The sequence below is a fragment of the Aythya marila genome, assembly GCF_965140915.1.
Source record: "Aythya marila genome assembly, chromosome: 17".
NCBI classification, from domain to species: Eukaryota; Metazoa; Chordata; class Aves; order Anseriformes; family Anatidae; genus Aythya; species Aythya marila.
Window position 1 is genome coordinate 5,272,355 of NC_139058.1, and position 27,795 is coordinate 5,300,149.

At 60.1% G+C, this 27,795-nt stretch overlaps 4 protein-coding genes across 4 annotated transcripts; 1 reads left to right on the plus strand and 3 right to left on the minus strand.

Annotated features, from left to right (window-relative positions):
* Window positions 1-1,258: 1,258 nt before the first annotated feature.
* DRC10 (dynein regulatory complex subunit 10) lies at window positions 1,259-5,539 on the minus strand (the record flags this gene model as incomplete). Its single annotated transcript, XM_082774412.1, has 4 exons — window positions 1,259-1,660; window positions 2,044-2,115; window positions 3,536-3,769; window positions 4,910-5,539. The coding sequence occupies 4 exons, from the start codon at window positions 5,537-5,539 to the stop codon at window positions 1,367-1,369; spliced, it is 1,230 nt and encodes a 409-aa protein (XP_082630538.1). The 3' UTR covers window positions 1,259-1,366.
* A 7,114-nt stretch (window positions 5,540-12,653) lies between these two features.
* SLC35E4 (solute carrier family 35 member E4) lies at window positions 12,654-16,479 on the minus strand. Its single transcript, XM_082774534.1, is given in 3 exon segments — window positions 12,654-14,178; window positions 15,104-16,018; window positions 16,021-16,479. Coding segments are annotated over 3 exon segments (1,473 nt in total). The 5' UTR covers window positions 16,151-16,479; the 3' UTR covers window positions 12,654-13,750.
* A 134-nt stretch (window positions 16,480-16,613) lies between these two features.
* TCN2 (transcobalamin 2) lies at window positions 16,614-19,550 on the minus strand. Its single transcript, XM_082774535.1, has 10 exons — window positions 19,075-19,550; window positions 18,601-18,784; window positions 18,454-18,516; window positions 18,233-18,381; window positions 17,960-18,121; window positions 17,697-17,872; window positions 17,372-17,546; window positions 17,096-17,288; window positions 16,848-16,969; window positions 16,614-16,741 (listed from the first exon to the last, which is right to left on the minus strand). The coding sequence occupies exons 1-10, from the start codon at window positions 19,127-19,129 to the stop codon at window positions 16,680-16,682; spliced, it is 1,341 nt and encodes a 446-aa protein (XP_082630661.1). The 5' UTR covers window positions 19,130-19,550; the 3' UTR covers window positions 16,614-16,679.
* A 144-nt stretch (window positions 19,551-19,694) lies between these two features.
* Window positions 19,695-26,244, plus strand: PES1 (pescadillo ribosomal biogenesis factor 1). The gene is made up of 15 exons (XM_082774451.1): window positions 19,695-19,906; window positions 20,621-20,700; window positions 20,788-20,941; window positions 21,031-21,140; window positions 21,385-21,556; window positions 21,691-21,780; window positions 22,449-22,565; window positions 22,729-22,806; window positions 23,022-23,111; window positions 23,281-23,411; window positions 23,563-23,688; window positions 23,857-24,041; window positions 24,154-24,302; window positions 25,241-25,408; window positions 26,028-26,244. The coding sequence occupies exons 1-15, from the start codon at window positions 19,883-19,885 to the stop codon at window positions 26,112-26,114; spliced, it is 1,761 nt and encodes a 586-aa protein (XP_082630577.1). The 5' UTR covers window positions 19,695-19,882; the 3' UTR covers window positions 26,115-26,244.
* The last annotated feature ends 1,551 nt before the right edge of the window (window positions 26,245-27,795 follow it).

Genomic DNA, 27,795 nt, shown 5'->3' on the forward strand with positions numbered 1-27,795 from the left:
CTGGCCATGTCTGAGGAGGGCTGAGTCTCACCTGATCCTGCCTGCCAGAACCTTGGGTCCAGGTGTGAGTGATCGCAGCAGGCACTTGGGATCCTGCACAGGACGGGACACACGATGGCAAAAATCCCATGATTTGCACTGAGTGTGTGAAGGAGGTGTCACAGTGACCCTGTGCTTTTAACCAAACAAACAATCCAGGGCAGATCTGGCAGGACCGTGTACTTGGTACACAGGGCACTGCTGTGTCATCATCCCCTCACTGCAAGTTGAGGCTTTGAGCACCTCCAGGGACTCTTTGCCCAGAGGAAAATGGTCCCTCTCTGCCTTGGTTTGCAGCACAGTCTGTTTGCTGCAGGTACCCATTTTTGAGCAGAGGTAGAGAGGCAGCCAAGAACTGGGGGCTGCTGGGGCTTTGCAGCCACCACCACTGCCCTCTCCTGAGAAAAGAATCTGCAGTGAGGAGCCACCGGTGTCAGGGAGTGCAGCAATGTCACCGGCACTCTGGATCAAAAAACTGTTTACTCTGAGACTTGTTAAATGTGAAGAATACGTGAGAGGAGCTGCCGGGGTCATACTGGTTACATCCAGCAGCCTAGTTCCCCAAGGAAATGAAACACGTAAGACATAGCACTCTGTAACTCTGCCCTTGCACTGCTTCAGCCCTGGCACAGGAGCAAAGAGCTCCACGCTACAAAGTTTCTACCTGGTTACTGAGAATACCAAGCAGAGAGGGGAATTCAAAAATTGACTCACAACCCTGTGAAAGGGAAAGGCTGCAGAGCACTCTCAGGGCATTAGGCCCTGGAAAATCCAGAGGAGAGCGTGCTGTCAAAAGGGGAACAGGCATTAAATGGGGCACAGCTTGCTGCTGGGCTTGGGGAGCGACCTGTAGGATCAGGAGCACAGCATGGGCTGGGCTGTGCCACGTCCCACCCTTCGCATGTCCCCCGGTGAAAAATGTGAATTTCCAGCAGTGATACCCTGGTGTACACCTCGTGATGACACCTACACCTCGTGTGGCAGCACCTGGTGAAAGTCAGGGGTGAAGTTCTAAACCAGGTGCTGACACACGAGCAAAGTACGGGCAAGGGAAAGAAGCCAGGGATCTGCACTCCTGGCCCAGTCCCTTCACCAGCAGACCTCCTCCTCCTTTTCAGAGCAGCAAAGCTAAACCTAAAGTGGAGAGACATCTTCATGCCACCACTCTGCTAGACCCAATCTAGGAGAGGCAGCTCCACCCCTGGACAGCTGGAGCCTTAATGCAAACATTATCTCAACTCTAATGCATTTATCTGGACGAGCTCAGTCTCAGAGGAGTCAGCAACGTTTCCAGGAGAGGATGGAGGAAAGAAAATAGATTCTGTGATTATTTCTTAGCCTTTGTGTCCTTGCCCTTGCTTTTGCCCTTGCCCTTCTTCTTCTTCTTTTTTGACTTGAAGGTGGACCGAATCAAGTAGCCTCTCCAGAAGGCCTGGATGCGGGTGGCAGCAAGGGTCATGGTGGCCAACTCCTCCAAAGCCTTCTTCTTCTTCTCCTGACATATCCTGCGCTCCTCCTCGATCTGGGAATACTCCTGGAGAAGCAGAGCGTGTTTCTCCATCAGCACGGACAGCTCGGCCTTCTCCTTGGTGTAGGCAGCGTGAACCTCCTCGTACTCAGCCTAGCAAAAGAGCAGATAGCACGGAACATTCAACAGCTCCTCCCTGAACATTATTAAACACCTGGCAAGGGAAGGAGCATGGCTAGCAATTAGCAGCCAACTCCTACGCCCCTTTACCAGTAATCCAGCAGCTTTTAGCCATTTCCATGAAAGGGCAGGAATGTGAAAGCACCTAGGGCCATCTCAGGGGCAACTTTAGGGGGTGCTGACGTGATTCTCAGCCTCCTGCTCCAAAACGACAGAAAGCTTCACAACTCTTCCTCTGGATGGAGAGCTGCCCCTCGCTTCCCTGGCCTCCTGTGTGAGAGCCACGCGTCCACGTGGACGGCGATCTACCTGAAGGTGTCACCTCACGGGAGAGCAAAGCATTTCAGAGAGGATACCTGTTTTTCTGCCATGTCTGCGTCGTATTTCTGGACCCAGTTCAGAATTTCTGTCTCTGCTCTGCACTTCCTCTGAAACGAAAAATACCGTGGGTTACCTGCAGGCACTTCAAGTCGAGTGAAAAGCCTGAGCTAGAAAACAGCATCAGAGCTTTGAGCCCCAGAGTCATTATCCTGGAGGAGAACACCTCCTCCTTGTGGCAAGCTCCCTTCAGCTGACGTGTATTTTGCCCCTGGTTTGGATAGTCTCAGGGGACAGACCTCCATTCCCCGAGGCCAAAAGCACCTTGTTTGTTTTACAGCACAGAGCTGGGTGAGGGCTGAGGACTGGAACGCGTCTGAGAGGTGTGTGGAATGAGACAAGTCATCGACAAACTGGGGCAGCCACCCCAAAACTGAAGCGACAGAGAAATGCTAAACACGAAGGCCCCCCAAATACAGAGCCTCCTAAAACAGAGACATTTCTAGTGGTTCAACAATGGTTCAACAGTGGCCTGACTCGGCGGTTTAACCAGGTTTAACCCCATCAAGAAAAAAATCAGCCAGAGCCTATCACAAGCCACATGATTTCCTGTATGACACTGGCCCAGGATGTCCCAAGGGCTTCCAGGCCATCACGAGGTCAGACACGGCACTCCCCAGCTATTCACCCCGCAAGGACAATCTCAGGCCACCCGGGGCTAACGCACGTGCTAAGGAGAGGGAAAGGAGACGTCTGTAGTCAGTAAATCTCCCTGCCCGAGCCGAGCGACTCGTCACGACAACTACTGCAGCAGCCTGCAGGCTCAGAAGAAACCAGCTGATCAAGCCACTGCACTACGGGAGGTGTAAATGGGTGCCTTGGGTTTTGAACTGCAGCTCTGCTTGTATTTGTGCCTTGTCACAGCTGCCCTGTTCTACATTGCCCAGTGCATGAAGGAAAGAGGTCCCGTTACCAGAGTGTGCAGTCCTGTTTGGGGTAAACACCAAGAAGGAGACAAAATTAAAAGAAAGGAAGCTCTATCTTTTTCTAGCTCCAGATTTTCCACGCCCAGTTATCTCCCGAGGCCACCTGCACTCAACCCCGAACGCTACAAACAATAAAAGATGTTTTTATGCACAGCCTGGACCATGTTTGCTAGGCTCACCCCACCCCAAACCCCTTGTTTCTTAACACCCGCATGTCTTGCTGTAGCCTTGCTGCTCTGAACTTTGACTAGAGCACAGCCTCTCCAGCAAGCCGTGTCGCAGCACTACACGCGGGTGTTTCCTGAGCTGGGTCAGGGCACAGGAGGAGGACCGTGAGCAGGCTGCTTCCCCGGCACCGCTGCAGGCTTGCTTTCCGCTGGAATCAGCAGAGCAGGAGGCCAGCGTCAGCACACTGACACACAGCGTGTGCATCCTGCCAGGAACTAGCAGGAACCAAGTAATTAGTGGCAGAAGGCAGCCGCCAGACCTAACAGCAGTACAACAGGTCTTAAATTTTGTATTCTGGAGCTCTCCTGCCGTTCACCTTTCTGAGAGCCAGCTCTGATGCTCGATGCTCCAGCACCAGCTTCTTGAGTTGTGCTCTCAGCTGCTGAATGTCCTGCTGTAGGCTGGCACACTTGGCCCGAGAAGCTTGCAGCTCCTCTTTTTGCTCTTTTTCTCCTTCCCACTTGACCTGCAGAATGTCGGTCTTGCAGTTTTCAGCTAGATCTTGCATGCTCTTTTTGAGGCCTTTGATCATATTGTCCTTTTTCTGAACCTAGACCCAGAAAAGAAGAAAGAAACACCATCAAGACTCGCGGGTGAGGCATAAAGCAGGCAGAAAGCACATTGCAAAGGTGGAAGCGATCTAAGAATAGGGACCTGCCACAGCTGGCTGGGAGAACAATCAGATTTCCACCAGCTTCTCCCCTGTGAGCCTGAGAATAAAGCTGGAAAAGGAAGGAGCCAGACCAAGACCACTGTCACTGAAGTCTTCTCATCTCAACAAGAGCCAAAATCATCCCTCAGGATTCGGATGAGGCTCAGTGACTGTCTGGGAGATGCAGCTCAGTGGGCTGCCTGCAAGAGAAATCCTCAGCTGGGAGCAGTGAAACAGATTTGCTCGTTACGCTCTGGACAAGCTGCCAAACTGCACGTAAAAAATCTCAATTCACAGATCTCCAGGGAGCAGAGGGGATGGGGAGCACGAGACAAAACCTTCCCCTCTGACCCCTCGCGCAGAAAGTGGAAGGAAAGGCACACACAGAAAATGAGGGACTGCTTGTCAGGAGTCCAGGGCTTGATTTCTGGCACAGCCCATGGGCTCACAGAAAGAGCCTGGCAAATGCCTGTTAGTTAATCCATGCCTCAGTTGCCTTCGCTGAAAAAGATGAAGACATGATACCATCAGATATTAATTACAAATGCTCCAAGGCAGCTAGTATTACTGAGTTGGAAGTCACAGAAATATTGGTATTAAGCAAGAGTGAAGGCAGAGCAGATATTAAAAAAGGATTTTAATCTGAGCAATCTCTCCCCAAATGACTTTTCATCATTTCATCAGCAGTGAATGGAGCCTCTCCCTGGCAGCTGACACTGTGGCCCTGCCAAAACACCACTGCAGTAATTTGTGCCTGTCCTGCAGCTCCTTTGTAAACCCAGTGACTTGTGCCCTTTAAGTTGGCCTGTGAGAGCAGGTTCAAAACATGCCAAATGCAAGTTTAAAAATGAAGCATCCAGTAGGAATTTTTAAATTATATTTCACAATGAAATAAGTATCTTTCGATTTAGGATCTGGTTTAGAAATCATCTCTGGAACCGCCACTTTCATATCTCCAAGAAAGGGGTCAATCTTTAGCTTATCAAAATTTTGCACCAGTGACCCTTTATCAGGAAACATGTTCTCACACTATTGTACCTCCTCATCTCGAGTACAGATTGCTGCCAGCAGTTCTGCCCGCGAAGCTGTGACTGTTTCAGTGTTTTTCTTAATCCGGAGGGAGACATCTTCCATGAACTGAACCATTTCTTCCTCTTTTGTGGGATTAGTCAGGAGTCGCTCCAACATGAAATTCCTAAACTCCCTAAAGGCTTTGATAAACACTTCAGCTGGTGGCTCTCGTGGCCCAGCTTCGCATTTCAGAGCCTTACAAATTGAAGGGTTGGCCAGCAAAAGCCTCAGGATATTTCTAACAGAACACTTCAGCTGTTGTTCGAGCAGGCAGAGAGAGACCCTTCGCTCCTCAGCTCTCACGGTGTCCTCTTCTTCCTCTTCTTCAGGGCTGGCAAGCAGGTGCTCCATTTTGCTTGAAAGCTTTTGGTGCTCAGTTAGGTTCTTTGTGATCTCAGGTCCCAGCAGAGCCGAAAACCTATCCAGCGAGGCGAGAATAGGTGGAACCAAGCAGCTCAGCTCCAGCTTGGCAATCGTCTCGTCCAAGACAGATATAACCCATTCGGTTTCAATGCTATCAGGTTTTAACCAACGCGGATCTAACACCTTTGTGGCATCTAACACGGTCGCTGCCTTCTTTGGAGACACAATGCCCATTATCAGGGGTTGGTTGCTTTCCTTTGTGTCCTGAGAGGACACCTGGAGCTCGGTAGGATTTGCCGTAGCCATGTCTTCAGTTAAACACCTGCGGGTTTAGTGTGGCAAGGTCTAGAAGGGACACAACGCTCTCATAGTACAATAATATAGAGGTCCCTCTGCTGCTTCTGTCACAAATTCTTCCTTTGTGGGTTTTATTTCTGAAAGGAAAATACAATAAGAGCATTAGAGGGACGATGTAATTCAGGAAAAGCTGGGAATTTCAGGTTACCCCAGAGCTCTCCTTGGGTCTGTGCACCCAGGCAGGTCATGGGCTTGCACACCAGAACTGGTCTCTGTCCTAGAGAGGCTGCTGAACCCCCAGGACCATGAGAAGACCCCCGAGGAGGGAGGGCAGCCATAACCCCTTGGCCCCCATGGCTGTGGGGGGAACCCCTCAGCCCCACAGCACCACCTCAGAAGGCCCGGCCCGGGCCCTGGTGGTCGCTAGGCAACGCGAACGCGGGGGCGGGGCCTCCCGCCTGCCTCCGCGCCCGCCCCTCCTCGAGCCACTCAGCGTCTTCTCTCGCTTGACGGACAGCGCCACTGGCCAATGAAAGGCCTCGCGGCGGCCAGAGGCCGGCCGGGGTGTTGATGGCGCCGGGCGGCCATCTTGGGGCGGGAGGGCTGGGCGGGGAGGGGAGGAGCCGGCTCCGCTGGGCTCCTCCCAGCTCCCAGCCGTGCGAAATAAAAATAAATAAATAAACATAAACTTCGTACACTGAAAATGAGCCTTGCGGCAGTATTAAATCACGATGTAGCCCCTTCAAGGGGGGTGAACGCCAGAGCATTAGCAACCAGAAATTGCCCCAAGCGTGCTGTTAAAGAGGGCTGGTATTACAACGCTCTGCATTTGGGGCTATACATAATAAATAAACCAATAAATTAATAAATAAACTCCAGAAAATAAATCCGTAACCTAATAAACTCCAGAAGGCGGCGGCTGAGGGCAGCGCTGAGGAATTCCCAGCGAGCCGCTCATGACACCGGCGGTGCCTCAGGGGAAGCAGCAAGCACACAGCAGCCCCACAGCAGCTGTGGGACCCAGCTGAAGCACCCAAACCAGCCCAGCACCTTTATTTCTGTGCACCTTTATTTCTTTATTTCTTCATTTCTTTTATTCCCTGAGCCAGCACCTGCAGCACTGACAGGGCTGCAGCGGGATCAGAGCCCTGTGTGGGCTCTGTGGTGTCGGCTGGATGTGTCCCTGCCAGCCCTGCTGTCCTTCAGCCCCTAGTGAAAGCACAGAGCTCATCAAGAAGACCTTTCAGCTCTCTAATTTGGTGGGTGGGATCCTGTGACCACACTGGATCCAGCCCAGCCTTGCTGCAGGATGAGCAGGAGGCACAGGAGGGCTGGCAGGTAATGGGGGCGGCATGCCCTCGGCTCGATATTTCCCCTGCCCATCAGCACAGCACGGCAGAGGGGCCCTGGAGATGTGGAGAGCTGTCACTGCCTAACGGGGACTTCAGGGCTGAACCCTGACCCCCGTGAGAGGCGAGAGGCTGCCGCCTTCCCTGCGAGGCGTTCTGGCAGTGAAATCCATCTTGAAAAGGATGTTGTTTCCTTCCGAAGCTGATGAGCCTCTTGATTGCTCCGTTTGAAACGGGACGTGGCTCTCTGAGAAATGCAGGCTCAGGCTTCCTGACAGCCGTGACCTCGAGGAGGGATTGAGATGGACTGCTGAGAGGCTGCCAGCCGCATCCTGCACGCCCCAAGCGCGCAGCCTGCCTGAGGGACAGAAGGCTTCTTGGAACATACCAGCAGGGGGATGATGGAGAAGCGGTGGGTCGCATCCAAACCTCCTCTAAACTAGGGAAAAGATGTGGAGCACTGCAGCTCGCTCCTGGCCTTGGGTAACTGGAGCCGTCCCAGACTTGCAGAGCAGGCTGAGGGCAGCCCAGCTCATCCTGCAGCATCACACACCACTGCCAGGAACAAAACCAGGCCAAATGTGGGAGCTGTCACTGAACCTGTGTCATCCCAACCTCTCAACCAAGACGTAGAAAAATCTCAGATCCATCCTGAACCAATTCCCTACGACCTGCTGGTCCGCACGCAGCAGCCTGACTGAGCCACAGCGGGGCTGTCCTGCCTTGGGGGCATCAACCAGGAGCCAAACCAGAAGAAGGGGAGATCTCATAGCCAAGGGACAGGACCTCTGGGTGGCAGCGGGGACAGCAGGAACGGGCAGTGAGGGGTTGCTGGCCTTTGCAGCTGCTGGCTTTGCAGAGCTGGAATGGAAGGAGCTGGTCCCACCACGCTGTCGGTGGCGATGCCCAGGCTTTGCTGAGCAGGGCACGTGCTCCCATTTCCAGCAGGATACGCTGACCCCTTTGCCTTCCTGGTGGCTTCAGGAAGGAGGACAGGTTGGATCCAGGAGTTGTCTCCGTGAAGCAGCAGGGGCACAGGAAATCCTGTGAAGACCTAAGAGCAAAACAAAGGCACAAAGAGCTCTGCTTTCCCTTCGGAGGCAAAGCAGGCGTCACGCAGCCAGCAGGCAGCGGCTAACGCTGCTTTGTGGGCTTTTTTTCCCCACCCAGCTGCTTCCTCCTGTGGAGAATAACTGAGTACATAAACTGAGTACATGTTTCGGAGGTGGACGGACAGACGGATGGATGGTTGCAATCATTCGCTGCTCCTCCTAAAGCAAAAAAAAAAAAAAATAATAATAATGGGTGCATGAGGAGAATTTGCCCAGACAGTAGGTTTAAAATAAAAAAAAAGGACTTTTCTTCCCGTCGGGTCATTAAACGCTGCCCCAGGAGGTCTGCAGCAGCCCAGCAGCACGTGGGGGAGGGGTTCTCCTTCCACTGCCCCCTGGGGACCCCTCGCTCTGTTTTCCTCGTGCTCCACAAGCCTGTCACCTGCCCTGGGGATGCAGGCAGGTGCTGAAGAGCTGCAGTGCTGTGTGGTGACCCACGAGTGGCTGGACCAAACCCAGAAGCCCTTACTCAGGGCTAGACCAGCCCATTCCTCCCAGCATCTTCCCACAAGGGAAACCTGGGGCTGGCCAGCATGGGGCACCTCAGGCTCTTCTAAAACTGCCCTGTGCTCTTTGCCTGGTGGCACCTCCTTGCTTTTCACCTCAACACCTCTCATCTTAGGTTTCAGTGCTAAAGCCAGACGCAGTGAGCATGACTGAAGACATTTACTGCCTGTCCTAGCCGGTGACTGTCACGGTGAAGCACAGATCCAGATTTTTCCTTTCCATAGCGGGAAAAGGCTGCAGAAACAGGGCTGCCTGGCGGTTACCTCTGCTGGGAATTTCTCCTTTCCACCTGGATGTCACCACTAACAACGCCACTGGTACAGGGCAGGGTCCAGGCGGCAGCGTGGAGGAGGCAGAGTGCCCACCAGCGAGGTCGAGAAGGAAGGGTCTGTCCACTCGGGTGGCTGAATCTGGCTGAATTACCTGAAATTCTCCTAAGGAAGAAGGATGAAAAAGATCTCTCCGTTTTCAGGAGCCAGAGATTAGGGGAAAAGTTTGTTGTTTCACTGAAAAATAGCCTTACAATCAACTGGGAAGACGTTTCATCATCAAGGACTGATGCCTCCAGATTTTGGGGCACTGGACTGTAACTTGCCAAGTGTGCTGCCCTGACACCAGAGGGCTGTACAGCTGCATTGGATCCTGTGAAAACTCTCCTTAGAAATCCCAGCCAAAGGGGACAGTTTGAAGGTACTGAGCATTTTCTAATTCGGCGAGGAAGAGACTGAGGATGTGACAGCAATATTCCAGCATCCAATTATTCCCTCAGGGCCACCGGGAAACATTAAAAAAATCGCTCTGCTTCATCTGAAGCAAAAAAAAAGGTTTATGTTAAGAAAATCCCAACACTGCAATGCAGGAATCTGACTGAAAAAAAAAAAAAAAAAAAAAAAAAAAAAAAGGCACCTTGAGACTGTAGCATCTCCTCCACCGCAAGTCTTGAAAACAAGTGGGCTAGACGTTTTTTCAAGGAAAGTTCCCTGCAACTCACACACCATAAATTTATCCTGCAAGCACTCACAGCAATAGGGTGGACTTTACAGCCCTGGTTTATAAAACATTGGTCTAAACCAAGGAACTGCTGAAATCACGATGCTTGGGCTTTCTGGCCAAAGCAGGAAGGCAAAGTGCCCTGGCACAGCTGCAGTAAGGTGAGGGGAGAGGACTCGGGTGGTGCTTGATGGGTCCCAAGGGCAAAAAGCCTGGTGCACAGGAGGCGAGAGGAGAGCTGAAGGGGACTCATCAATGTGTGACTGCCCAGCTCTGTCTGATGACACCCTAAATCCTAATTCTGGATTCATCCCCCTGGTCCTGCAGGAGAGGGTACAGCTAATGAACCCATTACTGTGGGGCTTGGAGTGGGAGGCACTAAAGGAGCAATCAGGCTGCTGAAATCTTGCAAAACCTTTGACTCATCCCCGTTCCTGGGAGGCCACGTGTCAGCGCTTCACCCGTTTCTCAACATTTAGCTATTTTAGGAATGACATCGAAGTGCAGGTGAAGTCTGACCGACAAGGTCTGTCGCTCACGACTCCAAAACACCGCTGACCTGCAAAGATCATGCTGAAGGCTGCCTGAGAACCGAGGCCTTCCCCCCCATGATAACACCCCCAGGCGTTTGGTTCTCGCCCTCCCCATGGACAATCCCCAGCAGAGACTTTGCCAAGTCCCGGGCATCTGCATCCGGACCCAGCAGGCTGAAGATTTAAGGTCCAAAGCGATGATTTCATGGTTCCGAGGAACTGAGACCAAAGCGTTTGCCCAAGACATTCCTCCAGCCTCGAGTCATCTGCGGGTCTTGCTGCCAAGGGAGGGGAACTCCCTGTGCTTTTCCACAACACAGCACCCCAAACACAGTCAGGCGGGGGGCAACAGCCCGGGGCTGGGGCGGGGTGGAGGCCGTCACTTTCTTCTCCAGGAGCAGCAGGGCACGGCGACTGGGTGATTTGGGCAGGGAGCTGTCGGGGCTGTGGCCTCCCACCTCGATGTCTGAGCCTACAAAGCAGCTTCAGGCATGGTGTCACATGAAACGGGGTGCAAGCGATACCCCCCGGGTCTGTTTTGGGGTGCGAGGAAGGGGACCTGGGCTGGCACGGGTGGGTGTGTGTGAGGGGGTCCCACAACCTCCGGGACAGTACTAGGAGGTCCCACCACCCCTCGCCTGCATGAGGGGGTCCCGCAGCCCCCAACAACTTTGAGGAGCTCCCACATCCCCACGGTTTGGGGTGATACCCAACGTTTACAAGCCCAAAGCGAGGATGTGCTGCTGTGCTGAGCGCGGCCTGGCTACTAGGACGGCTTCCCCGGGAACCGAGGGGAAGCGAAACGTGGATTTGCACCAGAGCTCTGAAATAAATTCTTGTTATCCAACAGGGTTGTGGCGTGGAGGCTGTGCTGCTGAAGGTGTGGGAGATGTGAACAGAAGCTTTGGTGCTTGCTGTAAATGCAGCCGGGTTCCTCGCATCGCTTGTGTCGGGGTCCCGTTGGTAAGTCTGAAGTGAAGTATCATGTGCCGAGTGTTTCGTTCCAGCACAAACCATGCTTATAAAGCAGGACAGAAACTAGCTGTGGCTCAGGATACTTGGAATGGGACCAATGTTTGCTCTTCCTGAGATACTTCTCTGGGTTTTGACACAACAACCCCAATTCCGGTCATCTGCTGCATTGCAGAGAGGCCGGGAAGCGTGCAGACTCCAGCGCTGGGAGAGCCTGAAGTCCTGAACCCTCCTCTTCCTCCTCCTGATTCCCCCGGCTGTTTTTTTCAGAAGAGGCAGAGGAAAAAGTACAGATATGTCTTATTTTGATATATCAAAATAAAGCACAGTTTACAAGATGTCCTCATCCTCCTGCATTTCTCCTGTTACAGACTCAGCTACAGGCAGCCGACAGCCCTGTGCACACACGGAACCACGGAACGGTTTGGGTTGGAAGGGGCCTTCAAGATCATCTGCTCCCCCCCGCCAAGCAGAGCAGGGAGCCCCCGTGCCACGGTGAGAGCCCAGTGAGATGCTTCACAGCAAATCCCGGAGTCTTTTTGGGTGCTGAACCAGAAAATGTCACGCTGGAGGGGAGCCCCGAGGGTCAGCCTGCCTGTGTCCAGGCCTCCAGCCAGTCTTGGACGTCCCCAGATGTTGCTCTGCAGTGCAGACGCTGCTCCCCGCGTGGCATTTACCCGGTTAGGCTGTGCCACCAGGCAGGACGTGTTTCTTAATGCCTGCCCTGAAAACGCCCCTGCCATAATTTCAGCTGCAGAGCCAGGACGGCCCTGACACCTCGTTAGGATTGCAGTGGGGTTCGGAGCACAAGGCAGCATGCGAGGGAGGGCTGTCCTTGCTCAGCCGGTGCTTGTCCAGGGAGATTTGGGGAGCAGTTTAAGAGCTCAGACAGGAGGAGCTGCCACCTGACTGTGCCCCTTTGGGACACCCAAGCAGCTGGTACTGGGGAATGCCACCGGGCTGAGATCATGGCCTGAAATACCCGGAGAGGGGGACAGGAACCAGGCCAGGCCCTGTACAGGCAGCATAGCCCCTCCAGCACACAGCAACCCATGGGATCCCTGTGCCCAGCCTGGAGCCAGCCCCTCTCTGGGACCAGGCCAGCATACAAAGCGCTAAAAAGAGGGCAAACAAGGCAAAAGGATGGGTTCAGCAGGATCCAGGCAGCGGTGTGGGTGCCAGCCCCGCTCCTCCATCCCCTGGCAGGGGACAGCACAGCTGCCAGGTCCTGGGGACACCGAGCTGGGAGCTTTGCCCAGCCTCATCCCGGGGGCCGCAGCATGGCTTGCCCTTCAGAAGCAAACCCAAAATGCCTTCCAGTCCTTCCTGCTAGGGGAAAACCTCTGAAATCTGAACCCTAAAAGCAAACAGGCAGAGGAATGGGCACAGCTTGTGGCTGCCGAGCTCTTGGCAAGAGCAGGGGCTGTGCTGGCGGTGAGGCCGAGGTGAGTCACGGGGCTGGAAAAGGGCTGGGGTGGTGCTCTCGGCCCCCGGGGGCAGGGTGAAGCCCGTGGGCACGGCGTCCCCTGGGAGCTGGGGCGCCCAGCCGGTTCCAGGTGCGAAGTCACCACAGAAGCCACGGTAGGAGTACAACAAAAATAGAGCTTTATTTCAGGACGAGTGCCACCAGAGCCAGGCCGCGCTCCTACGGCAGAGCACCCGCGGGTGTGCAGCCGTGCCCGGTGTGCACGCAGCTGGGCTGGCGCTCACGTGCTTTGCACGTGCTGTGCCACTGCTCCGTCAGAGGTCAGTGAGCCCTGGAGGAGCGTAACGCCCGCTGGGGACACCGGCACCGCGCCACCACGCAGCACCACGAGGGTCCGGCGCGCTCCGTCCTTCGTGCAGGGGGCACGAGGCGTGCGTGCACGTGCCCCACGTGTGCACCGGGCTTACTCCACCCAGCAGAGCTCAGTAGTGATGCACACACACGTGCACACACACGCATACATCTGCTGTGCACGGAGAGGTGCTTGCACACGGAGGCTGTGCACACACGCACACGCACAAGGCTCTGCACATGCACTTGTGCCTCCCGGACCTGTACACAGCAACACACACGTGCCCCGTGCACAGAGCTGTGCAGAGAGAGCCACTCACACGTGCAGAGCCTGTGCACACCAGCACACACACACCTACACGTGTGAGACCTGCTTGCACACGCAGAGCCTTTGCGCACCAACACTCACGTGCTCCCTGCACACACGCCAGAGATCCACTCACTCTTGCAGAGCCGTTGCACACCTGCACGCACTTTCCCCATGCACACAGACACCCCCTTGCACACACAGACCCTGCGCACTGCAGCGCACACCTGCACACCCAGAGCTCTGCACACCAGCACTTCGGTCTGCACGTGACCGTGCGCACCGGCAGAAATGTGTGCGTGCAGAGCCGTGCACACCAGCACACGCGTGCACAAAGGGCTTGTGCGCACCGGCACACACGTACACACACAGAGCTGTGCACACACACGTGCATACAGTGCTCTGAGCAGCAGCAGGCGTATGCGTGCCCAGTACCATGCACACCAACAGATGTGCACACGGAGCCACGCATACAGCACGCACACACGTGCACCGTGCCACGCACACCAGCACATACGTGTGCACGCAGGGCCGTGCCCACTGGCACACACGCACAGGGCTGTGCCCAGTGCTCGCCGCCGTCCCCGTGGCCACCCCATCCCTACTCGCGCCTGCGGGGGGCACGGCCCGGCCACGCTGCCCAGCGCCTCGCGACGAGCTGCGGCTGGTGGTACATGAACATCCCGGCCAGCGTCAGCCCGATGCCCAGGTAGCTGAGCCCGCTCAGGTGGCTGCCGAAGAGCAGGCGGGAGAGCAGGAGGTTGCCCACCACGGTGAGGTTGCCCAGGAGGTGGATGGTGAGGGCGGAGGTGAGGGAGAGGACACAGAAGCTGGCCAGGTTGTAGAGGACGGAGCCAAGGCAGCTGAGGAGGATGCAGCCCCAGAGGGAGCCGTCGTAGCGCAGGACGCCTTCCCAGGCCGGGGCCACCTCCAGCGCCACGGCCGCCCCGAAAAGGAGCCAGAAGCTGGGCAGGGCGGTGAGGCAGAGCAGGGAGACAGCGTCCAGCCGGTCCTCCTGCAGCAGCAGGCCTGGGGACAGGGGGGGGGGACAGTCAGCGGGAGCTCTCTGCCCAGTGCTGAAAGAAATCCCGAAAGAAATCCCAAAAATCACAGCAAAGGGGGATGTGGGGAGCAGCCCCATCTGTGGGGACGGGGGGAAAAAGGGGCTGCTCCTGGCCCTGCTGAGGCAGCTCGCAGGGTCCTGGGGTGTCCCCCAGCCCGGGGACCACAGGGACGTCACAGCACGTGCCCAGCGCTCGTCCTGACGCCAGTGCCCGACCCTGCGGTGCCTGCATGAGTCACAGGCTCCGGCTGCCGCGGCGGAGGAAACGCTCCCTTCCCAGCCGAAAAACAAGTGAGCTCGGGGCCAGACGGCTCCTCTCTGCTGCTGCCAAGGACATCGTGGCCCGGGTGGCCCCGCTGCTCCCACAGCGCCCAGGGGCCCCATGTGGGGACGATGCTGCTCGGTGCACAGGGATGATGCCACCCGGCAGGGGGATTTGTAGGGGCTGCAGACCCGGGCACCCCATGGGGAGGGGACAGGGACAGAGGGGAGCGGTGTGTGCCTCTGTGCCAGCCAAAGGCACTGCCACCACCCCGCAGTGTCCCTGGAGCTGGCTGGTGTGCCACCGCGGGGACACCAATGTGTTTGCTCCTTGCCAACAAACCGGGGTCACCTCGGGCCAGGATCGCGGGACAGCCCCCAGGGCAGGAAGCCAGGGGGTGAGCAGGGACAGGGTGGTGACATTGGGGTGAGCGGACACCTCGGTGTCACCAGGCTAGGACAGGGGACAGTGACAGGTACATCCCCATCCCCAGAAGCAGCGGTGGCACCGGTATCAAGGGTGGCAGAGGGGACCAGAGCGCCACAATGGTCGTGGTGCTGGTGGCACCTCCTGGGCGCAGCACTGCCACCAGCACGGGGACACCCCGGGGGCGCGCGGGCGGCACTTACTCTGCTGCAGCGACTTGAGGGCGCGCAGGACGGTGGCGGCGAGGAGGACGCAGCCGCCGGGCTGGTGGAAGTGGACGCCACCGGCGATGCTGCAGGCGGCCCCGGCGCAGACGGGCCCCATGGCCGCGTACTGCAGCGGGTGGTGCCGGCGGCCCCGCAGCAGCGCCGACAGCAGCAGGGTGGCGAGCGGGGCGGTGGCGTGCACTGCTTGCGCCGCGTCCAGCGGCACCAGGCTCAGCCCCAGGTTGCCCAGGGCCACGCTGCCGCAGAAGGTGAGGCTCAGCAGGTAGATCCTGGCACGGGGACGGACGGATGGCAGCGGGCCCCGTGCCCACCCCAGCGGATACCCCAGCGCCACTGCTGCCAGCATGTGCAGGGACGACAGCAGCAGCGGGTAGCGGAAGCCGTGGGCGGCGAAAATCCATTTGTTGAGGCCGGCCAGGGCAGTGCCGGTGCCCAGCCAGGCCAGCACGGTGAGGGCCAGCGGCAGAGGCGGCCCCGACAGCTGCCACCCCGGCTCAGGTCTGCGGGGCTGGAGGGTCCCGCCGGCGGCCGTCATCGCTGCTTCATCACCGCCGGGGCACCGCGGGCACATGGGCACCGCTGCCACGCCGGCCGTGCCGGTGCGTGCGGCGTCCCCGGCTCCTCCCGGCGTCGGCGTCGGCGTCACCTGCCCAGGGTGGGCCCACGGAGGGGTCAGCCAAGGGGTGCCATGTGCAAGCGGCGCCGGCACCAAGGAGAGAGGAAAGTTTGATGGCGGGGAGCGAAGGCAGCGAGGCTCCTCCCCACCGGGCCGCCGCACGTCACCGCAGCCGGCAGTGCGGGCCTGCGGAAAACCGGAGGAGCGGCACGGCGAGCCGGGAACCGAGCTGGGAACCGGCGGCAGCGGCTGCGTGTTCCCCCCCGGAGCCGCCCGCAGCCGGAGGACCGGAGGCGGTGGGAGCACGGGCGGCCTCCATGGTGACGGTGGGGCTGCGTCAGTGTCCCCGGCTGACTCACGCCGGGGCGGGCGCCATCGCTCGCCGGGCCTGGCACGGGCACCGGCATCCCCGCCCAGCGCACCGCCTGCCCTGGCACCGCTCCCCGCCAGCTGCCCCCGCCCTGGTCTCGTTTTAGGAGGGGATTAAATCTCACGGGGTTTCCACGCACGTTTCAGATGGAACTGCCCTGGCACCGGTCCTCACGCTGGGGCCACCGCGGTCCCCACCGATGCCATTGCCCCCAGCCCCTGGGGTGGGGGGTGATGTTGTCACCCCCAGCGTCTAAAATCAGGAGGTGCGTGGAGGGGACTCTCCCTGCTCGTGGCTTGTCCCGCTGCTCCCGGCTTCAGGCTGCCCCACAAGCACCCTCGGGGGCACTGCGCACCCCAAAAACAGGGGCTGTCAGCCACCAGAGCGGGGGACAGCACCGAGGAGCTGCCGGTGCCCAAGCAGGGAGCCCGGGTGCGCCCATCCCACTGACCCCATCCTCACCCTCGCCGGCGCACAGAGAAAGCACAGCACAGCCCGGGGGATGCTGCAGAGTTTCATTGTCATCGCCCCCATCAGCTGGGGCAGCAGCAGGGTCCCCCCCCTGCCTACCACTTGCTCAGGCGCAGGATGACGGTCTCCCCGTCCTCTGGTCTGTAGTCAGCAACGCCTGCGGAGAGAGGACACGGCCGGGGTGGCGGTGTGGTCAGGAAGACAGAGCCACAACCCCACAACCCCCCCAGGCACTCACTCAACCCCCCCAGGCACTCACTCACCCATCTGCAGGCTGCTGCCGAGGCCGCCCAGCAGCTGCCAGTAGTGCCGCTCTTGCGGCTGCGCTGCCAGGCCCAGCACCGAGGTCAGGAAGGGGCCCTGGGGGGTGTCCTGGGTCTCAAACCTGGGGGGCAGAGGGGAGTGAGGGGCCTCGAGGTCTCAAGGGTGCCAAGAGATGCAGCAGGAGGGGACAGGGTGGCAGCCCCCTGCTAGGATCTGGGTCCCCGCCTGGCACATGGGGGTTACGCACGTGAAATTTTGGGGTCCCTGCGCTGGGGCTGCCCCGAGCAGGTCCAGGAGGGAGGCACCGGTGGGCACGGGCACCGGGAGGTCGTAGAGCAGGTGCTGGGGACACTGTGCCACCGGGCACTCCACCACCAGCCGCACCATCATGTTCCCCGGCCCCACGGGCAGCGGCTCGATGGCGAGGGGCTTCAGCGTGTCTGTGACAAGGACAGCCACCACGGTGGCATCGGTGCCAGCCCGGTGCCAGCCCCCTTGTCCCCACCTTGTCCCCAGCTCCTACCAGGCTCCTCCTTGCACTGCATGGAGGCGATGTCCAGGTAGCTGCGGCCGTGCAGCACAGGCAGTGCCTGGGCCATGGCCGCGGCGCTGGTGAAGGTGTCCAGGCGCTGCAGCAGCGCGGCCATGGCCCGGCCGTACGCCGTATGCGTCCTGCACTTGTCAGTGGCGATGAAGACCTGGGAGGAGAGGGAGGAAGGGCTCAGGGCACAGTGACATGGGCACGGTGCTGCTGTGGTGCCATAAACCTGCACCCACACCTGCACCCTGCACGTATCCACAGGCACCCATGCTCCTGAGCTCACACATGCACCTGCACCCGTGCCCACCTGCATGGCCAAGGGGGTGCTGAAGACATTGCCGATGAAGCCATCCTCGCTCTGTGCCGCCACAAACCTTGCCCTGATGCCACGCACGGCTGCCCGCAGCTCCGCCGCCAGCCTGGACCTGACGAGCTGCTCCCGCTCCAGGCAGACGAAGGCCAGCGCCGCCACCGCCTCCGTGTCTGCAGGGATGCCCCGTCTCACCCTGGGTGCTGCACACCCACCCCGGTGTGTCCTCCTAGGTCCCCAAGGGTCCCACGGCCCCTTACCCACGGCACTGCTGCCCGCGTGCCGGAACCACCGGCGCTGCTCGGCCACCAGCAGCCGCTGGATCACCTCCTCGCGCACCCGCTTGCCGTGGACACACAGCGCCAGCACGCCCAGGCTATACTGGTAGTAACTGGTGAGGGGGTGGCCGTGCCGTCGGGAACCTGGGGACGGGGCACCACTGTCACCGGGGCCAGCTGGTGGCCCCGCCGGAGCCAGGGATGCCAGCGCCCAGCTGCGTGACCACCGGGGCCACCCTGCGGGGCCATCCCCACCTGCCCAGTCCTTCTCCAGGTAGTACTTGAGCCACGTCACCAGGAATCGCTGAGGACCGGGGTCTGGTGGGGGGCAGGAGGCTCGCAGCCCCAGCAGGTACAGCGCCAGCCGCCCCGTCTCCGGCCACTGCGATGCTGCCCTGGTGTCCCTACAAGCAGCGGGGTCGGCGTTGGGGAGCAGAGGGACCCATGCTGTCCCCGTCCCCAACCCCATCACCTACTTGCTGTGCTTGGCATCCCGGTGGCGATGACCATGGGACGAGTGGCTGTCCGAACCCAGGCTCCTGCAAGGGATTCGGCACAAGTGGGACCAGAAAGGGGGTCAGCGAACGTCCCCTGGTGACACACGGGGGTCTCAGGGGACCTACCGGCCATAGCGTCCCTGGAAGGCATCCTGCAGCCGCTCCAGGTAGCGCCGCTCGGCACGCAGGTCATGGTCCCCAGCGAGGCGCAAGCCCACGTAGACACCAGGGTCAGCGTCCAGCCCCGGCTCCTCCGCCAGCCCCAGCAGCCGTGCGCTCAGCACCCTCACCGCCGCCTCCTCCGGCGCCCCTATCCCCATGGGGGGGACCCCCGAGGCGTGAGGATGGCAGCGGTGACAGCTGCGAGCCCCCAACCCATCTCCATCCTTTCCGGGGGACGCGGCGTGGCCGTGGGGACGCGCTCCCCACCGGGACACCCCTACCCCACTGTGCGCCCCCAAAAGTCACCAAAGAGCTGGAGAAGGAGGCAAAGCCAAAGGAAATGGGAAAAGGGGGGGCCCAGCCTGGTGCCACCCGCAACCCAACCCGTGGAAAAGGGGGGGGTCCCTGTGTCCAGCCGGGGGTCCCCGTTTTACTCACGGCAGCCCCGGGCGGGGAGCACGGCCACCGGCAGCAGGACGAGGAGCAGCCACATCGCGGAGGGGGCCCGGCAGGGCTGCGGGGGGGGGGGACTTTGCCCGGAGCCGGGTGTGGAGCGGGGCAGGACGCGCAGGGCGACGCGCCCCAGGCAGCGGCAGGCGGGGGGCGGCCGGCACCGGGCGGCACCGGGAGGGCACGGGGCGGGGACGGGGATGGAGGGGGCGGAACGGGGCGGGGGGGGACGGGCGGAGGGTCCGGGGATCGGTGTCGGTGCCGGTGTCGGTGCCGGTGTCAGTCCCGGTGCCCGTGCTGATGTCGGTCCCGGTGTCACCCCGGTGCCGGTGTCACTCCCGGTGTCACTCCCGGTGTCACTCCCGGTGCCACTCCCGGTGCTACTCCCGGTGTCACTCCCGGTGCCACCCCAGCCCCAGCCCCATCCCGGCCGTGCCCCAGTGCCCCCCCGGTTTCCTCCCGGTGCCCCCCCGGTTCCCAACCCAACCCACCCCCATCCCCACCCCCATCCCCACCCCGCCCCACCCCCGGTGCCCGCCCCTCCCCATTCCCTCCGCCCCTTTCCCCTCCTCCCCCCGGGCTGCCCGTGCCGTGCCTGCCCCGAGCCGTTTCCCCCGGAGCCCCCCGAGCCCCCCGGACCCTCCCCAGCCCCTCACAACCCCCCTGCACCCCACACCCCCCCGTCCCGTACCCCGCACCCCGCAGCCGGGCCCGGGGCGCAGCGGCCCCGCACAGGCGGGGTGGGGGCAGCCCGGGGCTTGCGGAGCGGCGGCACCACGAGGGAGGCGGCGGAGCCATGGGGGGGTTGGAGAAGAGAAAGGTACCGGGGGGGGGACAGGGGACGGGACCGGGGACCAAGACCGGGACCGGGACCGGGGACGGGGACCGGGGTCGGGGTCAGGGTCAGGGTCAGGGTCGGGACCGGGGTCGGGGTCGGGACCGGGGTCGGGGTCAGGACCGGGGTCGGGGTCAGGGTCAGGACCAGGACCGGGGTCGGGGTCGGGAACGGGGACGGGGACGGGGACGGGGTCGGGGTCGGGGTCGGGGACGAGGATGGGATCGGGACCGGGACCGGGACCGGGACCGGGGTCGGGGTCGGGGTCGGGGTCGGGGTCGGGACGGGACGCACCAGGGGCTGGTCCCGGTCCCGGTCCCGGTCCCGGTTCCCCCTCCCGGTTCTCGGTTCCCCCCCCCCGCCCCCGGTTCCCCCTTATTTCCCCTAGAGCTCCCCTACCTCGGTCCGGTCCCGGTTCCCCCTAGGTTCGCCCCCCCGGTTCCCCCTGGGTTCCCTTCTTCATCCTCCCCCGGGCTCCCCCCCCCCCTTTACCCTCGGTTCTCCCCCCTTCCCCCCTGCCTCCACCCCCCCGGTTCCCCTCCTCACCCCCCAGGGCTCCCCCCCACTCCCCCTGGCTCCCCTCATACCCCCGCTTCTCCCCCTTTTCCCCCTTCTTCCATCCCCACCCCAATTTTCCAGCCGTGTCCCGGTGCCCCCCTCCCCATGACACTGCTGTGACATCTTTCTCCCCCCTCCCAGTACGAGCGGGGCTCGGCCACCAACTACATCACCCGCAACAGGGCGCGGAAAAAGCTGCAGCTCAGCCTGGCCGACTTCAGGTGCGTGGTGCGGGGCCGGGGGGGCGCTGGCTTTGGGTTAAACCAGGCTGGGACCTGGCCTCACAGCCCCTGATCCCCCCCCCGCAGGCGCCTCTGCATCCTGAAGGGGATCTACCCGCACGAGCCCCGGCACAAGAAGAAGGTGAACAAAGGCTCCACGGCCCCCAGGACCTTCTATCTCCTCAAGGACATCAAGTTTCTCCTCCACGAGCCCATCGTCAATAAGTTTCGGGAGTACAAGGTGCCTGCCCTGCCCGAGGGCCCTTTTGGGGTGGGGTATGTGGTGTTTTGGCCCCCCTCCCCGGTGCTCAGCTCCCTCTGTGCCTGCAGATCTTCGTCCGCAAGCTGCGGAAGGCGTACGGCAAGAGCGAGTGGGGCACAGCGGAGCGGCTGAAGGACAACAAGCCCAGCTACAAGCTCGACCACATCGTGAAGGAGAGGTGAGCCCGGCTCACCGGGGGGGGGGATTTTCCTCAGCAGAAATCAACTGAGGGCTCCTGTGAGGGTCTGGCTGCCCAGCGGCGTCGCCCCCATCCCCACAGACCACCCGGCTGCCCCGGGGTGGCTGTGAGAGCCCGTTCCTTTTCTCAAGCGAGGTCTTCACCATTTGCTGCAGTCCCGGCTGGTTTCTGGTGGCTGTGGGGCTGGCTGTGATGCCACCTTCCCCCTCCTGCCCGGCCGCAGGTACCCAACCTTTGTAGACGCGCTGCGGGACCTGGACGATGCCCTCTCCATGTGCTTCCTCTTCTCCACTTTCCCCCGCACGGGCAAGTGCCACGTTCAGACCATCCAGCTCTGCCGGCGCCTGGCCGTCGAGTTCCTCAACTACGTCGTGGCGTCCCGCTCCCTGCGCAAGGTGGGTTCCCCAGCGAGGGACGAGTCCTGCCGGGCTGTCCCCGTCACTCCCTCACACCCCCTGCTGCCCCGGGGAAGGCTGATGAGAACCGAGGGACACCCCTGGCCTTCATCCCTCGCTCTGTTCCCCGCCAGGTCTTCCTCTCCATCAAGGGCATCTACTACCAGGCCGAGGTGCTGGGGCAGCCCGTCACCTGGATCACCCCTTATGCCTTCGCTCATGATGTGAGTACCCGGGCACAGCAGGACCTGTGCTGCTGCTGCTGCTTGGCTTTTCCCTTCCCTGGAGCCAAGGAGGGGTGGCGGGGACATCTCCTCCCTCTACATCTCCTCCTTCTCGTGCTAGGGGGACACATCGGGCAGTGCCTGTGGTGGAATCCACGAGGCCTGGTTTGGCAGCCCTATGGGGACGTAGCCCCTTGCCATCAGGGATGGCAGTGACTGTGGCCCTGGTGCCTAGCCATACCAATCTCCCCAGCTGTTACACTCCTCCTTTTATCAATTATTTTACCCAGCAATTAAAGATTAGCTGGTAGTTACCTCATCTGGAGGTGCCAAAGCACGTCGGACCCCGCGCCCTCTTCGCCAGGGCGGCGAGGCAGCGTGCTCACGGCACAGCCATCCCCACAGGGCTCTGTGGGAGCTGAGGGTGATGCAGCCTGCAGAGCTCTCCCTGTCCAGTGTCTGGAGGTGGGCATAAATCTCTAGACCTGGCTGTGAAGAGGGCAGGACCTTCCTCCATCTGCAGATGGGGCGAGTGGGCAGCGGGGCTGGTGGCCTGACCTCCCAGCAGCTTCGTGCCCCAAGCTGGTGCTGGGAGACCGGGACCCTACACCTGATGAGTGGATCTGGTCCTTCATCCTCGTTTTCTCACCCTCCCTGCCTGCCTGCAGCACCCCACGGATGTGGATTACCGCGTGATGGCCACCTTCACCGAGTTCTACACCACCTTGCTGGGCTTCGTCAACTTTCGCCTCTACCACTCGCTCAACCTGCATTATCCACCCAAGGTGAGGCCGCTGCCTGCCCCGGGGGCACCAGGCTGGTGGCAGCACCTACTGCAGGGAGCAGAGCCCCGGCAGGACCTGTGTGGGTGGTGGAAGGGCTGGAGCAGAGGGTGTTTGGGCGCTGCAGGCCTGGGAGCTGTCTCCTCATCTCTCTGTTTCTCCTCAGATCGATGGCCAGGCGGAGGTTGAATTAAAGCCTGCGGAGGGCAAGGAGTACGCCATGGATTTGGAGAGCTACCTGGAGGTGAGGGACGATGCTGCCACCAGGGTCAGCGTTAGGACCTGTGTGGCCTTGGTGTTCACATTGACCCCTCCTGGTGTGGAGGACTTGTGGTGCAGGGACTGAGGATCAGAGCCTGATCGCCCCTTTGGGCTGGCCAAAGGAGGGAATCGGTGCCTGCCCTCGGGGGATTTCCTCTGCGGGCCTGCCTCTTACGTCTTCTCGGTCTCCTGCTGCAGAAACTGTCGGCTCTGAGCGCCAGCCTGGTGCGCGTGGTGGCACCGGCCCAGGAGGACGAGGTGGAGATGGATGAGTTCCCTGTGGAGGGGGTAAGAGCCTGGCAGGGTGGCTCTGCAGCACATCTCGTGGCTGGGTGAAGGCTGGGGCTGTGCAGTGTGGGAGCGGGGGGACAGGCAGGAGGATGGGGGCAGCACCCAGGAGCCCCCCATGCAGTGAGGGGCTTGGCAGGGAAGAGGCTGAATGCTTTGCTCTGAGCAGGAGACCGCTGAGCAGATGGACGCGAGGAGGAAGGAGCAAGAGGCCCTGGAGAAACACAAAAAGCTGTTCGAAGGGCTGCGCTTCTTCCTCAACAGGGAGGTTCCTCGAGAGCCGCTGGCCTTCATCATCCGGTACTTCCTTCAGCAGCAGCCTTCCCCAGCAGCCCGACCTTCCCCGTTCCCTTCCAGTGGGACTGCTGAGGCTGATCTGCCTCGTGTCCCACGGGTGAGGTGACCCTGAGGGGCCTCTCCGGTGTGACCGCTCGGTGTATTTGGCTGGCAGGTGCTTTGGTGGCCAAGTGTCCTGGGACAAGTCCCTGTGCATCGGTGCCACCTACGACGTGAGCGACCCCTCCATCACCCACCAGATCGTCGACAGACCCCGGGTGGAGCAGCAGGTTGTGGGCAGGTGAGGCAAGTCACCTGTCCCCAGCGTGGCCACCGGGGCTAGTGGCTGTCCCGAGCTGTCCCCATGCTCTTGTCTCCTCACATCCCGCTCTGCTGCAGTCCTGCAGCCCCCTGGGCTCCAGAGCCTGGGGCAGGAGGACGCATTCTGACCCCCGGCTCTGTCCCACAGGTATTACCTGCAGCCTCAGTGGGTTTTTGACTCGGTCAATGCGAAGCTGTGCCTCCCTGTAGCTGATTATTTCCCTGGTGTGTTGCTGCCCCCACACCTCTCGCCCTTCGTGACGGAGCAGGAGGGAGACTACATCCCTCCGGAGAAGCTGAAACTGCTGGCCATGCAGCGGGGCGAGGACCCAGGTGATGCTCAGCTCCTGGGGCTGAAGAGGAGGGGAACCAGGCAGCACTGCTGCTTGGGCAGAGCTCTGCAGTGTCAGCTCGCTCCCAGCTGACAGCAGTGGTCTCTCTGTAGGTGAAGAGAGTGAGGAGGATGAGGAGGAGGAAGAGGAGGAGGAGGAGGATGACAACGATAACGAAGAGGAGGAGGAAGAGGAAGAGTCTGAAAAGGAAGAGGAGATGAAATTGAAGAAGATGGAAGAGCAGAAGACTCAGAGCAACAAGGTGAGGTGCCTGGCAGCGGGACAGGAGCTGCAGGAGAGGGCAGCCTTTGTGAGTGCCCTCCCTGCCGGGGCTCAGCTCGCTGCAGCGTGTCCCAGCCAAGTCCTTGCTCTGGGACTGCTGTGGCCGAGCTGGTCCTGCAGCAGCCCCTGGGTCCTGAGCCCTTGCTAATGGGCTGTAGCTCCTGCTCACACCCAGCACCTGCTGAGTGGAAATCCTAGAATGGCTTCTGTTGGAAGGGATCTTAAAAAACATCCAGTTTCAGCTCCCCTGCCAAGGGCGGCGATGCCACCAACCAGACCAGGCTGCCCAGGGCCACGTCCAGCTTGGCCTTGACCAGCTGCAGGGATGGGGCATCCTCAGCTTTCTGGGCAACCTGTGCCAGTGCCCCTCCACCCTGTGAGGGAAGAGTTTCCTCCTAACCTCTTCCCCCTTGTCCTATCACTATCTGCCTGTGTAAAAAGTCTTTTTTTTTTTTTTTTTTTTTTTTTTAAGCCCCCTTTAAGTACCGAAAGGCCACAATGAGGTCTCCCTGGAGCCTTCTCTTTAGACTGAACACCCCTACTTCTCTCAGCCTCTCTTCATAGGAGAGGTGCTCCAGCCCTCTGGTCACTTCAATGGCCCTCCTCTGGACCTGCTCAAACAGCCCCACATCCATTCATCCTCAATGAGTTCCTCTCCCCGTCCGTCCTCAAGTCTGGGATTGCCCCAGCCCAGGTGCAGCTCCTTGCACTTGAACTCATTGAACCTCAGCAGGTTTCCATCAGTCCGTTTCTTGAGCTTGTCCACGTCCCTTTGGGTGTCATCCTTCTGGTGTACCAAGTGCATCCCTCAGCTTGGTGTCTTCTGCAAGCTTGCAGAGGTTATTCATGGTCCCACTGTCTGTTGAAACGTCTGTGGGCACCCAGCACGCAGGGTCCTGAGCTCTTGGCTCCCCGCAGGCGCTTCCTGTGAAGGTGACCGCTGGCAAGGTGAAGCTGGAGGACAAGAAACGCCTGGAGCAGGAACAGCAAAACGAGGAGAAGCGCCTGGCCATCATGATGATGAAGAAGAAGGAGAAATACCTCTACAAGAAGATCATGTTTGGCAAGAAACGCAAAATCCGAGAGGTATGAGGATGGGGATGCCCTGAGACAAGGAGCCCTGCGCTAGGTCTTATTGAACTGGCTTGCAGCTCTGGATCATTAAATCCTGTCCTGTGCCCATCTCGTGGGGAGGGAGCAGCCTCTGGCAACCTTGTGCTTCCCCAGCTCTGGTTGCAGGAGGGAGCTTCACCCATAGCTGTGCCTCACGCAGCTCCCAGCCCTGCTGCAAGTGTGGGCAGAGCTGAAGCTGCTCTTCAGGGCTGAGCCTGTGTTGTCACAGGCTGGTCCCACATTTATCAAGCCTACAAACACTGCTGCCACTTGGGGGTTTCCAGCTCTTCTCCTTTCTCTCCTCCCTGTACCTGAGGAGGTGGTGAGGACACAGACCGCAGGTGTGCTGGGCTGAGGCTGTACAAGCCTCATGCCAGGGGTTATCAGGCTTGCAGGCGCTCAACCCTAACAGAGCAGAGTCTCCCTGTTCTCCCCCAGGGCCAAAGCATGTGCTCAGCAAGTAAAACTCAGGAGGTGCCACTGCTCCTCTCCATCCCCTGGGAGCAGAATGGGTTTGGTGGGTCTGAGGGTGGCGCAGCTCTCGGTGCTGGCAGACTGACCTGACCGTGGGTCTGGGGGTTTTTCTCTGCAGGTGAACAAACTTGCTGCAAAGAGGAAAGCCCACGACGAAGCCATCAAAGAAGAAAAGAAGAAAAACAAGAAGGCGCGGCGAGCGTGATGGGGCATTGGCCCCCTGCACCAGGGGCTGGACTGGCTATGTGCAGCAGAGACCGTAGTGTTTGGGTGAAAAACCCTCAGCTTTGCTCTTGGGACAGAAATTGTAAATTAAAACGTTCCCTGTCTGTAAATGCAGCTCCTGCTGTGCCTTTCCCCGGGCTGGCTCGCTCCACACAGATGCTGGGTTAGTGCATGTCGGCAGCACTGCCTGTGCTGGGGGATTGGTGTCGCAGGCATGACACGAGAGGTGTCATCTTTGTGCTGGTGCTACTTCTGCTTCCTCAGCCCCAGGGCAGCAAGGGTTGCCTGAGGAAGAGGAGGACAAGGCGTGCTCTGAGCTCTTGCATCTCTCTTCAGCGTTGTTCATTTTGCATGGCCACAGCTCTGGGATGTGCAAAATGTCCCTGTCCGCCTGCCTGGAGGCAGGGTGCGTGGGGTTGCTCAGCTTGGTGGGATGTGGTGGTGTGCTTGGAGGGGTAGGGGGCTTGCACAGGGCCTGGTGGGCTTCATCCCACAGCATCCTTCTGGACAGAATGAGCAGAATACAGTTAGATAAAAGCATAATAAGTGGGGTGAGCAATTGGCTAAAGGGTCGGGCCCAGAGGGTTCTTGTAAATGGGGTTAGCCTGGTGAGCCTGTTCCATTTTGCGACAACCCTCACAGTGAAGAACCTCTCCCTGCTGTCTAGCCTAAACCTCCTCTGTTGCAGTTTGACACCACTCCTGCAGGTCTATCACTGGTACTAAAGAGAATAGATGGCCTCCTCTTCCCCTTGTGAGGAAGCTGTAGATGGCAATAAGGTCTCCCTCAGCCTCCTTTTCCAGGATGAACAGGCCAAGTGGGGTGATGGAATCGGGGGGTGGGCTGGGCTGGAGACCCCAGGCTGGAAAAACCTTCCTGTGGAGTCGCAGGCTGGAGCGGGGCAGTGGGTGCTGTCAGGGCAGCAACGCAACAGGGCAAAGAGTGGGCCCGGCATGGGGAAAGGGAGGAGAAAGCAGCAGGGGTGGGGATGGCAATGACCACTGTGTTTGCGACACTGACAGGTTTTCTGTGACTTTATTTTATTTTTTCTGTGTGGTGGAATAGGACCCTGATGACTTTCAGGTCCTTTGGGGCCGGCGTGTGTCCCAGTGTGTCCGGCCCCGGCCTCGGAGGGTCTTCTATTGTCCCCGGCGGGGTGGCCTCTTCTTGGATGGTGCAGAGGCCTGCGAGGAGCTGTTCTTCCTCTTGGGGGCTCGCCGGGGACCCCGAGGTGGGCAGCCCCTGCCCCGCCTGGTGGTGGAGGGCCTTGGTGCAGCCTCCTGCGGCTCCTCTTCAGGTGCTGCCTGCTCCACGGGGACCGCAGCTGGTGGGGAGTGAGGGCGGCTGGCGTTCCCTCCAAGGGCATCTCTTGATGCGCCGGGCCCCTCATCCCTGCTGGAGCTGGCAGGATGGAGAGAGGAGACTGCGCCGGCTGCAGGAGCCACCCCGTCGGGGCCAGATGGGATGGGTTCTGGCCCGGGGCTGGCCTCCCGATGCTCGGCTGCAGGAGGAACGTTGAGGCCCAGCAGGCGGTGGGCCTCCCTGCTGCACCGCTGCACGGCGACGTCCAGGAGGTGCCGCACGAACGTCGCCGCGTTGTTCCCTCCCAGGTCTTCCTCCACCAGCTGGAGCAGCATCTCTTCCTCCAGCCCCACCAGGCG